Source organism: Arachis ipaensis, chromosome B5, assembly GCF_059453495.1.
Source record: "Arachis ipaensis isolate K30076 ecotype BB chromosome B5, ASM5945349v1, whole genome shotgun sequence".
Taxonomy (NCBI): domain Eukaryota; kingdom Viridiplantae; phylum Streptophyta; class Magnoliopsida; order Fabales; family Fabaceae; genus Arachis; species Arachis ipaensis.
The window spans coordinates 1,177,707-1,191,347 of NC_142440.1; the positions used below are offsets into that span (position 1 = coordinate 1,177,707).

Here is a 13,641-nt window from a genome sequence, read left to right on the forward strand (position 1 = left end):
TTAGGTCACCAAATTCACATGATTATTATCTAGTTGGAGATTTGTAGGATCATTGTCCTTGTGTGATGTTTTAATTTCAAAATGATTAACCGGATTAAGGACCTCTATTTAGAGGCTTATGGTTGCAACTTCTTTTGGATTAGGCAACATTGTGAGTCGTAATGTTATTTCGACAATCTTACTAGTGTTTAAAGGTTGGAGTGATTTTGAAAAAGTAATTTATTTAGTTTGAGTTTTTATTTCTGGTTTTGGAAAATGCTACGTTTAAAATTCATCTTTAATCAATCTTTTAATTCAAATAATATTATTTAATTAAATTTTAATTAAAATATATTTCTATAGCTAAACATGTTAGTAATTAAAATTAATTTAAATTTTAAATACTATAATTTCTCTAATTTTCTACCTACTTTATAAAGTAGTTACTTTAACATTTTTTCACTCTCCGTGTACGTTCTTCTCTCTCGTACATTCTTTTTTTCTTCTCTCTTTTACGTTCGTGTTTTTCACAAAATTTTTCATAAAAGAATACTACTCCTTTGCTAGTAAATTTACTAGTTCATACTTAATATTTTATTATTATTATTAGATGAGTCGTACTATTTTGTTTCTATTTGACTCGAGTAATTATGCATGCTAACTCAAAACTCATTCATCATCAATGTTGAATGAAATTTTAAAAAAATTATATCAATATTTGAATTAAACAATAAATGAATTATCAGTCTATACATCAATATTCTTTTCTTCTTTTTCCCTTTCTTTTTTCTTTCTTTCTTTTGTTCTTTTAATATTTATCTCTAGAATGATTAGAGAAGACTACCAACAAAAAATTATTTAACCGAATTAAAGATAAATAAAAAAGTAATTACACATCTAAAATTATTAAGTTATCCAAAAAATATTTTTAAAACACATCCAAAATCATAAATCTAAAATTTAAATTTAAACATTAAAAATAAAATTAATTTTTTATATCTTATTCGATTAAAACTCATCTAATATTTCTTTTTTTTAATAGTTAGAATTTTTTGTTACTTATTTGAATATTAACGCTTTAAAAATTATTAAAACGTATATAAAAATTTATTTTTGTTTTCAATTGTAACACATCTAAAATTATTAAGTGATACACAAAATATTTATGAAACACATCCAAAATCATAAATAAAAAATTTAAATTTAAACGTTGAATATAAAATTAATATTTTTTATATCTTATTCGATAAAATTAATCTAATATTTCTTATTTTTTTATTATTAGTTGAATTTTATGGTTACTTATTTGAACATTAACGCTTTTAAAATGATTAAAATGTATATTTGTAAAAATTGATTAATTTTTTCAATTATTAGACATTTAAAATTATTGACTTATATACAAAATATGTTTGAAACACATCCAAAATTATAAATCTAAAATTTAAATTTAAACGTTAAAAATAAAATTAAGTTTTTTTATAGCTTATTCGATAAAAACGTATCTAATATTCTTATTTTTTTTATTAATTTTTTTAGATTATTAAAATGAATAATTAAGCTAATTTTTTTAGATCTTATTCAATAAAAACATATCTAACATATTAGTTCAAAATATGATATTTTGTAGGGTTTTAGATGTGTGGGTTAATAATTAAAGCCCTTAAGATTTACTTTTTGAATTTTAAAATTAAAATCTTTAATTTTACTGAATTTAATTTTTGGATGTATAGTTAAATGATAATCTATTAATAATTAAAAATGCTAAAACTGAAACAAAAATTTTAAATTTCAGTTTTATTTAATTTGTATTTTAAATATATATTTAATTTTAAAAGACACTAAATCTATTTAAATATGTTTGTTTCAATTTTTTTAATTATTGTAATAAAAAACTGAATAAAGTATCACTTTTAAGGGATATCTAGTCGTACTTTTTTTTATACTTATTTTAAAAAATCCAGCTATTCAACTATTAGTGGCAGAGAGTTACCATTTGTGGATTGAAGAGTAAATCCTCATAATAGTCCCTGAGATTTGCGTAAATACTCAATGTAGTTCTCAAGATCTCGATTTTTCTATTGTAGTCCTCCAGATAGAGCTCCGAGTATTCATAATGATTCCTAGACATATTTCTGGTGATGAGTCATCACCGGAGCGCTGACGTGGCCACATTTTACCACGCTGGAGGGTTCCAACGGCTAGCTGAGCTAGCTCATTTCTAATTTATACCTATGTTGGTCCCTCCTACTATATTTAATCCTAAATCCCTAAATTTTCATAAATTTTATCTCTTCTTCTTGTTTATCGCTCTCTTCTCATTCTTCCGTCTGAGGCTCTTACTCATTTCTACTTCTCACCTTCCAACATGCAAAAAATATGTATTGGGCATTTACAATGTAATATCTATTTGTCTTCTCATAGTAGTTTAAATCATCGATGGATGATATTATTATTAACAACAGCAATGACATAAATGATAATTTAGTAACAGTGTTATATATAAAGAGAAATGTTATTAACAAGGAGGAAAGGATATTGCAATAGGCCTCGAGTCCTCAATAAAAAAGAAAAGCATAGCTCAACAATATTAGAAATATCCAAAAACAAATAAAATCAGTTGACAAAGGTTTTTTGCCCTGAAGTCAGAATCTTGAAATGCAATTGAGCATGTCATTTCAGTAACGCCAAAGGTTATTAACAGTGACATGTGAATATTCAATTCTTTCTCCCTATCTTAATTATAATAAATAAATAAATAAATTCTATATGTTCTCATATTTATTCAGTATACCAATTCTGAATTGCTTTTACAAACTTACTATTCAAATATTTACTCTCTTTTTCTTTTTCTCTTTTAAGGTTACTATATTAAATATGTACCATTCACATCAAACCATCACGCTTCTTATTTTAACATCAAAATTTATTGTTAATACATTAAATTCACAAGTAGAACAACTGTACCGGACCAAGTAGCTACATGAAGTAAATGTACTTTAATTTGGTTCAAGGCCGAGAACTTCAGACCAGTCATATCCAAAACCTTTACACATGTGGTGATAGGTTCTCCATGTTTCTTTGATGAAGAAGGCTACAGACAAATATGGTTAAAAACTCAGAATAAAATGGCAGAAGCTAAACTACCAAATTAATCTTAGAAGAATCCAAAGAATAATACTCACCAAGACCACACGATCACAATATTCATTGATTTGAATGTGAGATTGACCATAATAATGAACCTGCGGATCATACAAGATCAGGATACACAGTTAGAAGTCAAATAGTACCCCCCAACAGACCAATATTTCTCTTCCTTTCTCTAATAAATTTAACTTACAAGATGATTTGTCAAATGTGCTAAGCCCAACACCAATTGCAAAGATAGGAAGATCCTGAAATTAATCACAAAAAAAGAGAAAGGAAAAAAAAAGAAACAGAAACAAGACAATTATATATAACATAACTTGCACATGTTGACAAGAAAATACATTCAGAAGTGACCGAGATGACATGGGATACCAACAAAAAAAAGATTGTTTCAAAATGAACACCTCTCTTGAGTAACCTGACAATCATATTAGTTGTGACTCGCGAATTGATCTGTATAAATCAGGCGGGACTATTGGTTTCTGAAAATGAAACATCATCGAGAATAATAACCAAGTAAAAATTCATAGCTATTTGTTAAAAAATAATCCTTCAAGCATTGATTGAACCCTTTCCTACTAAATCAATACAAATTATAAATCTCACCAAAAAGCATGCAGGAGAATAGCAACACTAATTAGTTAACAACATGAATGAAACATTCAAAATTACTTTAACTATCATGATTCCAAATGGCTACACTAGACACAATCCACCGAAAAGGAACTAATAGAGAATAATTTACACAGCCACACAGTATATAATGAATAATTCAAAATGTTAAAATCATATCAGAATAAGTATCTAGAAACAATAGATAAAAAAAGATAAAAAAAAATGGATTACCTAAAAGGTTTTCTGCAATGGCTCCTTAACTAAGCATAATTACAAAAAGAGAAAAGAAGCAATTTTTTAACATGAGCATAAAAAAAAAGGGGAAAAAGGTGAGACCCAGATGAGAAAAAAGAGCAAGGATTAAGAGAGAGATGAAAAAGGTGAGACCTTGATCCATGAGAGATTTGAGGTTGTTGAGGGCATCTTGGGAAACATCCCCCGTTCTGGAAAAATGAGAAAACCTCAACCACACTAACAACTTGCATATCATGAAGAACCAACACTATATTAAAAACCCAAGGTAAAAAGAAAATGTTACTTTGAGTCTGATCACAAAGTCAAAACCTCGTGCTTTTGGTAGAGGAGGGAAGAACGAAAAGAGTTTTCAATTGGATTACTTCTTCTCTCAACTTTTTCAACCCAGCAAATAGAATCTTACGGTAGCGCCATTGATGAAGAGATGAAGATGAAGTGAGAGGGTAGAAGAAGAAGTGACGAAGATGAAGTGTTTATATTAGAGACAACCGTTTTTCTAAATAACATCTAAACGGCGTCGTTATTTGTACTCAAGAGCGCCAAACCAAAACGACGACGTTTTGGAGCCCTCCAGCGTGGCAAAATATGGCCACGTCAGCGCTCCGGTAATGACTCATCACCAGAAATATGCCCAGGACTATTATGAGTACTCGGAGCTCTATCTGAAAGACTACAATAAAAAAATCGGGATCTTGAGAACTACATTGAGTATTCACGCGAATCTCAATGACTACTATGAGAATTTACTTGTGGATTGAGAGTAATTGTTACTACTTACTAGATTGGGCATTATCCCGAAGAAGGTTGTTAAGAGTTACTTTTTTCAGTCTCCACCATGTGTGGTTGTAAAACAAAATGTTCAAAGTATATGTTGATCATGTTACCATTCTTTCTACAAACCTTACACATTGCCAACAAATAAGCATCCAAGTCCAACCTCTTCAACCTGAAGTCAAGAGATAATCTAAGAACTTTTTTACCATTAATGATTTAATTCTCAATCTTGGCATATTCCAACTCCTTGTAATACCCTTTTAAGAGTGTCTCCTTCAACCCTATTAATACTTGTGTGATATATCTTGTTCATACATAGTTAATTCTCTTTTGTCAATTTTCCACTTTCTAGCATAGTGTAAAACAAAAGTTATAAGAGGACCCCTATATGCAAACTCACCAACACTTCAGAGATATACACTTACATTTTAATCACAACATATATCCTTTTGTGCAAAAACATTGGTGATTGATCTCCTGCATTTGAATACATCACACATGTAAGTTTATGAAGTATCTTTTGAAGTGCCATAATTTTATAGTTGAAAGAGTACTCTTCATGGTACATTCAAATTAAATTTTTATTTAAATAGTTACAAATTATGTTTTGAATAATTTTTACTCATTGATTATTTGTGAGGAATTAATTCTTAAATCTTCATGTTGTTTAAGAAGCTGACTAAAAAAAACATGAGTTTAGTAGGATGATTAGATCAGCGTCTGAACTATTCATTTTGAAAACAAACTTATAAGTTATAATAGTGACACAAAGTTAAATTGGAATCAAGAAAAAATTAAGCTGAACTTATTATTAGTAGGGGTGAGCACGAGTAGCGGGTACCTGATTCGTCCGAATTCGAATCGAATCAATTAAATTGGTTCTGGAATTAACGGGTAATCGGGTCCAACCCGAACTAAACCGATGATTTTTGTTAGTGATTGGTTCGGGTATCGATTCTGGGGGTGCAGAATCCGAACCAACCCGCGAACCCGATCATATATTAATTAAATAAAAAAAAAATATATATATGACTTTTTTATTAGACAAAAATAATCACTATTAATATGTTTGGATTTTAATGAGTTTAGTTTTTAATGTATTTGGTATTTAACATGTTTGGATTATTTCTATTGATGTTACATGTTTATTGTACTTGTTGAATTTTTAAGATAAAAATTTAGTTTTTTTTATGAAGTTCAAAATCATCTGACCCAATTACCCGAACCGAACCAATCCGTTCTTAATCGGTTTGGTTTGATTCGGGTACATGTACCAAAAAATACAAATTCAAACCAAATCAAACCAATTATATTCTGATCAGTTCAGTTCTATTTTAATCATAAATCCAAACCAAACTGACCCGTGCTCAACCCTAATTATTAGTTCACATATAATATATAATCCATGACTTCTACTACAATACATTTTTTGAGCTGGCTTTTCCTATTTGTGTATAAACTGTTAATAACTAATTAACCATTAAGAATTAATAATTCTATAATAGTAGCCAGTAAACTAGCAGTTATTTTTTGTTATATATATATTTTTTTTCTAAGACTAGTTTTTACACCTTTCTCCTTGTTAAATTAGAGTCCAGTTCTAGGGTTTCTTTCTGCCACCCAAACCCGAATTTCGACTCAGTGTATTCTCCAATTCAAACAATGGGCAAAAAGAAACCAAAGGACCCTCCACAAACCGACTTAGCTTCGCCCCATGCCGCCGCCGGCATTTTCTCCTCGCTCTTTGCCGACGCACCGGAAGCAAGCACCGCCCTCGCTTCCTTATTCTCCGACGACAACCCCTTTCGGAGAAAGCCCACTCAACCTTCTCAGGAATCAAACGAACAAACTCGAATCCCTAACAATGTCGGATCCGCACAACACGACACCGGCGAGGAGAAGAGGAAAAGGAAAACCTTAGAGGAGAATCCCTCCGCCGATTCCGCAATCGAAGCTTCTGGGAAGAAGAGGAAGTACCACGAGTCAATTGAAGAGGCCAAAGGCTCTGACTTGGCAATTGAAAAGAACGATGCGGGGAAGGAGAAGAAGAAGAAGAAGAAGAGGAAAAGAGAGGAGCTTGAGAAGGAGTGGGAGGAGAGGAAGTACGGTGCGGTGGTGGATGAAGAAAAAGAAGCGTCTTTGTTGGAGAACGGAAAAGTTGGGAACAAGAGGAAGTTGCTGCATGACCCTGCTGATATGATGGTATCGAAGGAAGGGTTTGATGATGAGGAGAAGCTCTTGAGAACGGTATTCGTTGGAAATTTGCCTCTCAAGGTGAAGAAGAAGACCCTGCTCAAAGAGTTCAAGAAGTTCGGTGAGGTTGAATCCGTGAGGATTCGTTCTGTTCCGATACAAGACGTAGGTTTTCTTATCTTTTGGGTGTTCTTTCAAGATTTAAATGCTTTTTTTTTTTATCCTTTTTCAATTTGGTATCTGAGTTAACGTTGTACTATTTTGTATTGAACAGACTAAAAAGCCTAGGAAGGGTGCTATCCTTGCGAAGAAAATCAATGATGCTGCTGATAGGTATTCGAGCTGGACTAAACTGAACAATTTACCAAGCTGCAATTTCAATTGCAATATTGTATTGGTGCTAATTTGTAGAAAATGCAGATCTTTTATAAGTTTCAATTGAATAGGAATATAGGACATGCTTTTTTATTATCCCCCCCCCCCCCCCTCTTTCTTCTTCCCCCTTGTGCATAAAGAATTATTGTTTTGGTTTAATGCTTTGCTAAGGAGGGCTCATTTTTAGGGATTCTAATTGATGAATGTTTTTTTACTTTTTGCAAGTGTTCATGCCTACATTGTTTTCAAAACGGAAGAATCTGCTCAGGCATCTTTGTCCCACAACATGGCAGTGGTATGTCCTTGTCCCACTTAATTGGGATTGTATCTAGTATTGTTTTTACCTTGTATATTTTGGTGATGGCTTGCTTATAAGTTATAATGTTGTTTATTTATCTGGATGTAGGTTGAAGGGAATCATATTCGTGTTGATAGGGCATGCCCGCCCCGCAAGAAACTTAAAGGGGAGATTACTCCACTTTATGATAACAAGAGAACTTTGTTTGTGGGCAACCTTCCATTTGATGTGAAGGTATATTTCTTGTCAATAATTTTCATTATGATTGAAGTCTCACAATTACATCATGTCTGAGGGTCTACAGAGGCTAATAGATATAACATGTGATCCTTCTCTCCAGGATGAAGAACTATATCAGTTATTTTGTAGCATACCTAACCTGGGAACCAGTGTAGAAGCTGTAAGAGTTGTTAGAGATCCTCATCTTAATGTTGGAAAGGGTATTGCCTATGTGCTGTTTAAAACAAAGGTAGGCTGTTTTGCTGCTCAAATAGCTATATGTTTTTTTATCAAGTATGCTCACTTTGTGCTCTTAAAGCTTAGGCTAATAACCATGTTATAACTAGTTAAATTCAGAGCTGTCTGTGACTTGATGTTTCTGTGAGAAACCATCATATTATGTGATTGCTTTTTCGTGTTATCTGTTTCTGAGTAGAGGTTTTCCGTCATTTAATCCGGAACATAGGTCATTGTAATTGCATTGGACTATTGTTTGTCCTGAGGCTTTGTTTCCTTATTTTCATATGGGTTAGCTGTTTTGAAAAATTTTTTAGATGCCATTTTGAACCCAAATATATCAGGATTTTTTATCTGTATTTGTTTTTTATTTGTTCTTTTGGTTTTTTTTTTCTTTTGTTTTGTGTGTGTGTGTGTGTGTGTGTTTTTTTGGGGGGGGGGGGGGGGGGTGTTGTAATTAGGTGCATAGTTCTGGTGATATGTAATATGCATCAGTGCTGTAACAGTTAAGGTGTAATTAGGTTAGTATTGAATGAGATGATATTGCATGTAAAGAGCAGCAAAAATTGTTTCCAGTATTGCCCTCTAGAACCATGTCCATAAATTTTAACTAAAATTGGGTTGTGTAACTGCAGGAAGCTGCTAATTCTGCACTCAAGAAACGGAACTTGGAGCTTCGAGACCGAGAATTACGACTCAGTCATGCCAAGGCTGATTCCACTCCATCGAAAAAGCCAAAGCCAAAGCCATCACCAGCACAAGCTCCTGGCACCCCAGCCAAGAGAAAGTCTCTGGCTACAACGTCTCCTTCAAGCAGCATCAACAGGTCAAACAAAAAATCCAATGCATCTTACCAGGGTCTGCGTGCAACAAAATCTGATTTCAAGAAGAAAGCTCATGGAGTAGAAAAATCAAAAGGACACTCGGGGAAACGACCATCAGTTGCTGCCAGAAAAGCCAAAGCCAAAATGCTCAAAGAAAGTGGTTCATCAAAACAAGCTGGGATGAAACGCAAGCTTGATAGTCGTACTCCAGATAGCTCCTTCAGAAGTAAGAAGGTGAAGAAGAATAGGTAGCACGTTTCCAGTATTATAAGGGATTTTAGATTGCAAAACTTGTTAGCCCTCCCTGGCTCTAATGGCTGATGAGCAAACATGCGTGCGCTGGGAGAAAAGTCACTTTCCCAGTTAATAACCACGCAGTGGGCTTGAAGGTTCATTTATTTTATAGCAAAAGGGTTTTCGGATAAGAAAAAAAAAAATCAGTAGATAGAGATAAAAGGATGAAAGCTTAACTATATTGTCTTCTATAATCCATTTTTAACAGTATTTTCAACCCCTTCCCCCTCCCTCCTCTTCGTTCATTTCATTTAAAATTGGATATGTAATTCAACTTTCTAGAATGTTTTCATTAATTAATGTGATATCACTTTAAGTCCTTGTTTTAAAGCAAACGTTAGAATGGACCCTGCCATATAATGCTTGAATTTGTGTGCCAAATTCTTTGTTGAAAAATGCTTCTCAATCATTAATGGGTGCTTAATTGCCGACTTTTCTTAATGAATGTTGTCCAAAGTTTCGGGCAATTTACAAGAAGCCTACAAGTAGCTGCCAGCTTAATCTCGTGTTTTGCAAGCCAAGCCTAACCGCATTAACTACAGAATTCTCTTTAATTTTTGCTCTCTTTTATCCTTGAAATTCTATGATAATTATATGGAAAGTTTCTACAAATAATAAAGGTAACAGCGTTAGAGAACTTGTCCCGATAAGTCTGTTAAGGAAGTATTATGTTACTCTCAGCGACATGTATTCTATATTTTTTAATTACTCCGTATTTTCAAAATGCAGAAAAAAGAGTGTGCTATTATTGTAAGCTCTAAAATTCATTGATGAAACTAATGACAATCCGCAACCTGAATGATGGGGGAAGATAGTGATTCGGAAATGAGCATTTTGTCCAAATTACTGTACAATGCGAACATGATAACATTAAAAACTAGCCATAATCGTATGTTTTACACATAAACAAACTTATGAACAATGTACCATAACTAAGTCAGACAAACGCTTGTTTCTTGCCACACTGACACTGAGAGCCATCATCAAACAATCTCAGTACTTTACAATAAAAATCCTTATTAGCAAAGAACTTCATTGCAATTGCAACTTCCTCTTTTATGAATCAAATATGTACAGTACTGAACTACTTGCATTAGCTTATCAGAATACCCAGGGGCTCGCAGCACAAGCTTCTTCGCTTCGTCAATGGCTATGACTCGTTCTTGCTAATTAGCGTGGGTGTAACTGAGACAAGACCTATGAAGAACAAGGTAGCAATTGAGTTGAAATCATAGAGATCCCCCACTGATTGCAGCTCTCCAAGAGCCAACCCAGCCTGCATAACCAAAACACAAATATAAATTAACATGTGAAATTATTAAGTACAAGTATAACAAGAGCTTTATTTCAGTTTCTAGGTTACGATAGTTCTTTTCTCGTCTTTGTTTTCAGATATATTCATGTATGGAAGCACCAAAGCTAAAACAACCTATGAATATGGAATGGAACGAATACTTTGGAAAACCACAAGTTTGCTACAACATCAGTATAAACGAGTGGTAGTGTCTATAGTTACATACCCTGACAGTGACATATGCAGCAGGTATGAGTCCAATAACAGTTGCCAGAAAGAAAATATGATAAGGAACATCAACAATTGGTGAAGCAAAGTTAATGAATGTATTAGGCAAGGTGGGAGTCAGTCTCAGGAAAAGCATGTAGTTCAACAAACTTTTTCTTCTTTTAGCCACCTGGAAGTTTTAAAAACAAGCATGTTATTTCAGATAGTTGATAGGATTAAATCCGCTATATAGAGAAACAAAGAAGGGAAACCATGCCTCATTTTGAAAGAATTTCAACTTTTCTGGTGCAAGAGAGGAGAGAAGGGGTCGCCCAATCAATTTTGACAGGAAATAGCATGAAGAAGCTCCTGCTGTGGCAGTGAACACAACCAGAGCTACGCCTTTTAAGACTCCAAAAAGAGCTCCAGCAAGCAACGACATGAACACAGTCCCTGGAATCATGAAAGTCTGCATGAAAATATATACCACGCAGTATCCCACCAGGACTTGTGCAGTGTAGTCACTTGTATAGTTCTCAAGGTTATCTCTACAAAGATGAAAAACTGACGTTATCAACACTTCCCTTTCTGCATATCCCTTCCCACATATGCATTAACATAAATATAAGATAAATCAATGTTCCCCACCCGAAAAAAGAAAAGCAAGTTGAAACCAATCCAAGTCAAGAAAGGCAGAGTCAAATGTTGTTGCTCTCAATAGAATAAATACCAATACCATCATTTTGATGCATCTTGATCTTTAGAGCAAAGATGAAAGTTGATGGGAAAATGTACAAGAGCATTGCATAATGAATTTGAATTAATAATCAAGGTTACTATTGTAGTTCAACTTTTCAGTAAAATATAGCATATAGGTTTTGCTATATGTAGTTGAAATTTTCAACACTCTGCATAAAATAATCAGCATTCTCCTCCATTTATCCATTACATATGCAGACAAAGCTAGGAGCAGTGTCAAGCTATGGGAATGCGTTTTTGGTAAAATTAGATGATGTGTGTTATTCTCGGCAAAGCAACATTATTACTCTTGAACCTTATTCAATAAGATGGAAGCCATCACAATGGAACCACATTTCAAGTAGCTTGATGCACAGTTTGTTATTTAGTTATAATAATGATGATGATGCTGCTGATGATGATACATATATATATATATATATATCTAAACCTACCACCTTCTTTAGGTTATTGGTGGTAGATATTGATATTGAGAAAATATTAATTCTCTTCAAGGGATCAGAGCAACAACTATAATTAAAATTCATGCTTAGTCCGTGAACCTTCAACTGGAATATTCTTGCAAGTAAAAGTGGCATCTTTTGGGTCCATATCATAACCCTTCAATAAATTTTATCGGCAACACTAGCATCCATCAATAATAACAAAACTAAATATTACAATATACCTAAACTCAAAATCAACCTCTTTAGTCACTAGAATCTACCCCCATAATCTCCAGATCTATTAGGAAAGGAAGAAGCTTATATTCACAATAAATATTTTTTTTTCTTTGATAGAATTATGAAGCCTACAAAAAGTTCATTATTTGCCATCATCACATTCTCTTCACGGACTGGATGATACCACTATATCAGAATCAGCTGAAAATCAAACCTCAAAGCATTTACCCCAAAATATTGTGCGTGAATCATTATTTGACATAAATTAACGCACTTTGGTCAGATTCATAATTGTTTTCTAAGAATACTTAATCCGAAAAAAAAAACTACAGCAAATTATTAATAATCAAGGAAGTTATAAATCCAGCTTGAACCGATTTTTTTTTTTTAAATGGTATTAAAAAAATTTAGGATAAAAAAATAGTCAGTAGGTCAAAGATTTTTTTTTTTCTCTCTTCTGTGTTTAAATGTTTAAACTTACATGTAATGTTTAAGGTTAAGAAAAAATGATGAATAAATTTTTTACCTAAGGAGTTGAAGATCTTCAAGGGTGCGAGGGAGCTTAAGGAAGCTGTAATCGGAATCCGGCATCGTTAGGTATACGCCGCATATACCCGCCGCGAATCCCAAAACCACCGATGAAGCCACCGCAGTTTCCCAGGCGCTCAATGGGAACTTCGACGACGGCGACGGCGGCGGCACTACCTCCCCAACGGTGTCGCCACCCTCCTTCCCCATGGTGTGGCTTTTCTTTTGAGGGTGGCTTACGGTCGAAGGAGGGAAAAGACAAAAAATGGAATTGCTGTTCCTTCCTTCTCTCCTCTTTGTGCCTTATCCTATGAAAGAGAGAGAGAAAAAAAGAAAGAAGAAAGAAGAAAGAAGAAATAGAAAGAATGAGCTAATAGGAACAATATTGGTGGTTAAGGTTTTTATTTATGAATCCGAAAAGGCCACTATAACGAAATAACAAACTCCACTCTTTATTTATTTATTTTTTTAATTCAAGGTTTTTTTATATAAATAAGTAAAAAAAATAAATAGGTCTTTAATTTTTTAATTCGAAAACATATAAATTTTTTACTAATTAAAAATATAAAATGATTCCTGACCTTTAAAATACGAGACATTTAGGTTGTATTTATTTTGAGAGATAGGACATTAAGACAGGAATATGGAGACACAAGATGCAGAGACATTATGTCGAGGACATTAAACTAGTATATTTATGTCTATCCTAACAGGAAGAACATAGAGACATTGATAAAAGACACAACTTATTTTTTATTTTTTTATTATTTTTGTTGATTTTTTATAATTATATTTTTATTATTATATTTTTTTCTCAAATTTTTTAAATGAAAAAATGAGAATAAATTGAATTTTTATAATTTGTTCTAATTTATCACCAAATTAAATACAAGAACACAAAATTTTATGTCTCTATCTTTTGTGTCTTATTCTCAGTGTCTTGTCTTATTCTCTTCACAAACGCAGCCTTAAATC

General features: G+C 32.9%; 2 protein-coding genes across 2 annotated transcripts; one reads left to right on the forward strand and one right to left on the reverse strand.

Annotated features, from left to right (window-relative positions):
* Positions 1-6,207: 6,207 nt before the first annotated feature.
* Positions 6,208-9,551, forward strand: LOC107642332 (RNA-binding (RRM/RBD/RNP motifs) family protein). The gene is made up of 6 exons (XM_016345646.3): positions 6,208-7,134; positions 7,244-7,302; positions 7,570-7,639; positions 7,751-7,876; positions 7,983-8,111; positions 8,734-9,551. The coding sequence occupies exons 1-6, from the start codon at positions 6,439-6,441 to the stop codon at positions 9,172-9,174; spliced, it is 1,521 nt and encodes a 506-aa protein (XP_016201132.1). The 5' UTR covers positions 6,208-6,438; the 3' UTR covers positions 9,175-9,551.
* A 496-nt stretch (positions 9,552-10,047) lies between these two features.
* LOC107642333 (SNARE associated Golgi protein family) lies at positions 10,048-13,087 on the reverse strand. The gene is made up of 4 exons (XM_016345647.3): positions 12,665-13,087; positions 10,995-11,265; positions 10,737-10,907; positions 10,048-10,492 (listed from the first exon to the last, which is right to left on the reverse strand). The coding sequence occupies exons 1-4, from the start codon at positions 12,874-12,876 to the stop codon at positions 10,367-10,369; spliced, it is 780 nt and encodes a 259-aa protein (XP_016201133.1). The 5' UTR covers positions 12,877-13,087; the 3' UTR covers positions 10,048-10,366.
* Positions 13,088-13,641: the final 554 nt, after the last annotated feature.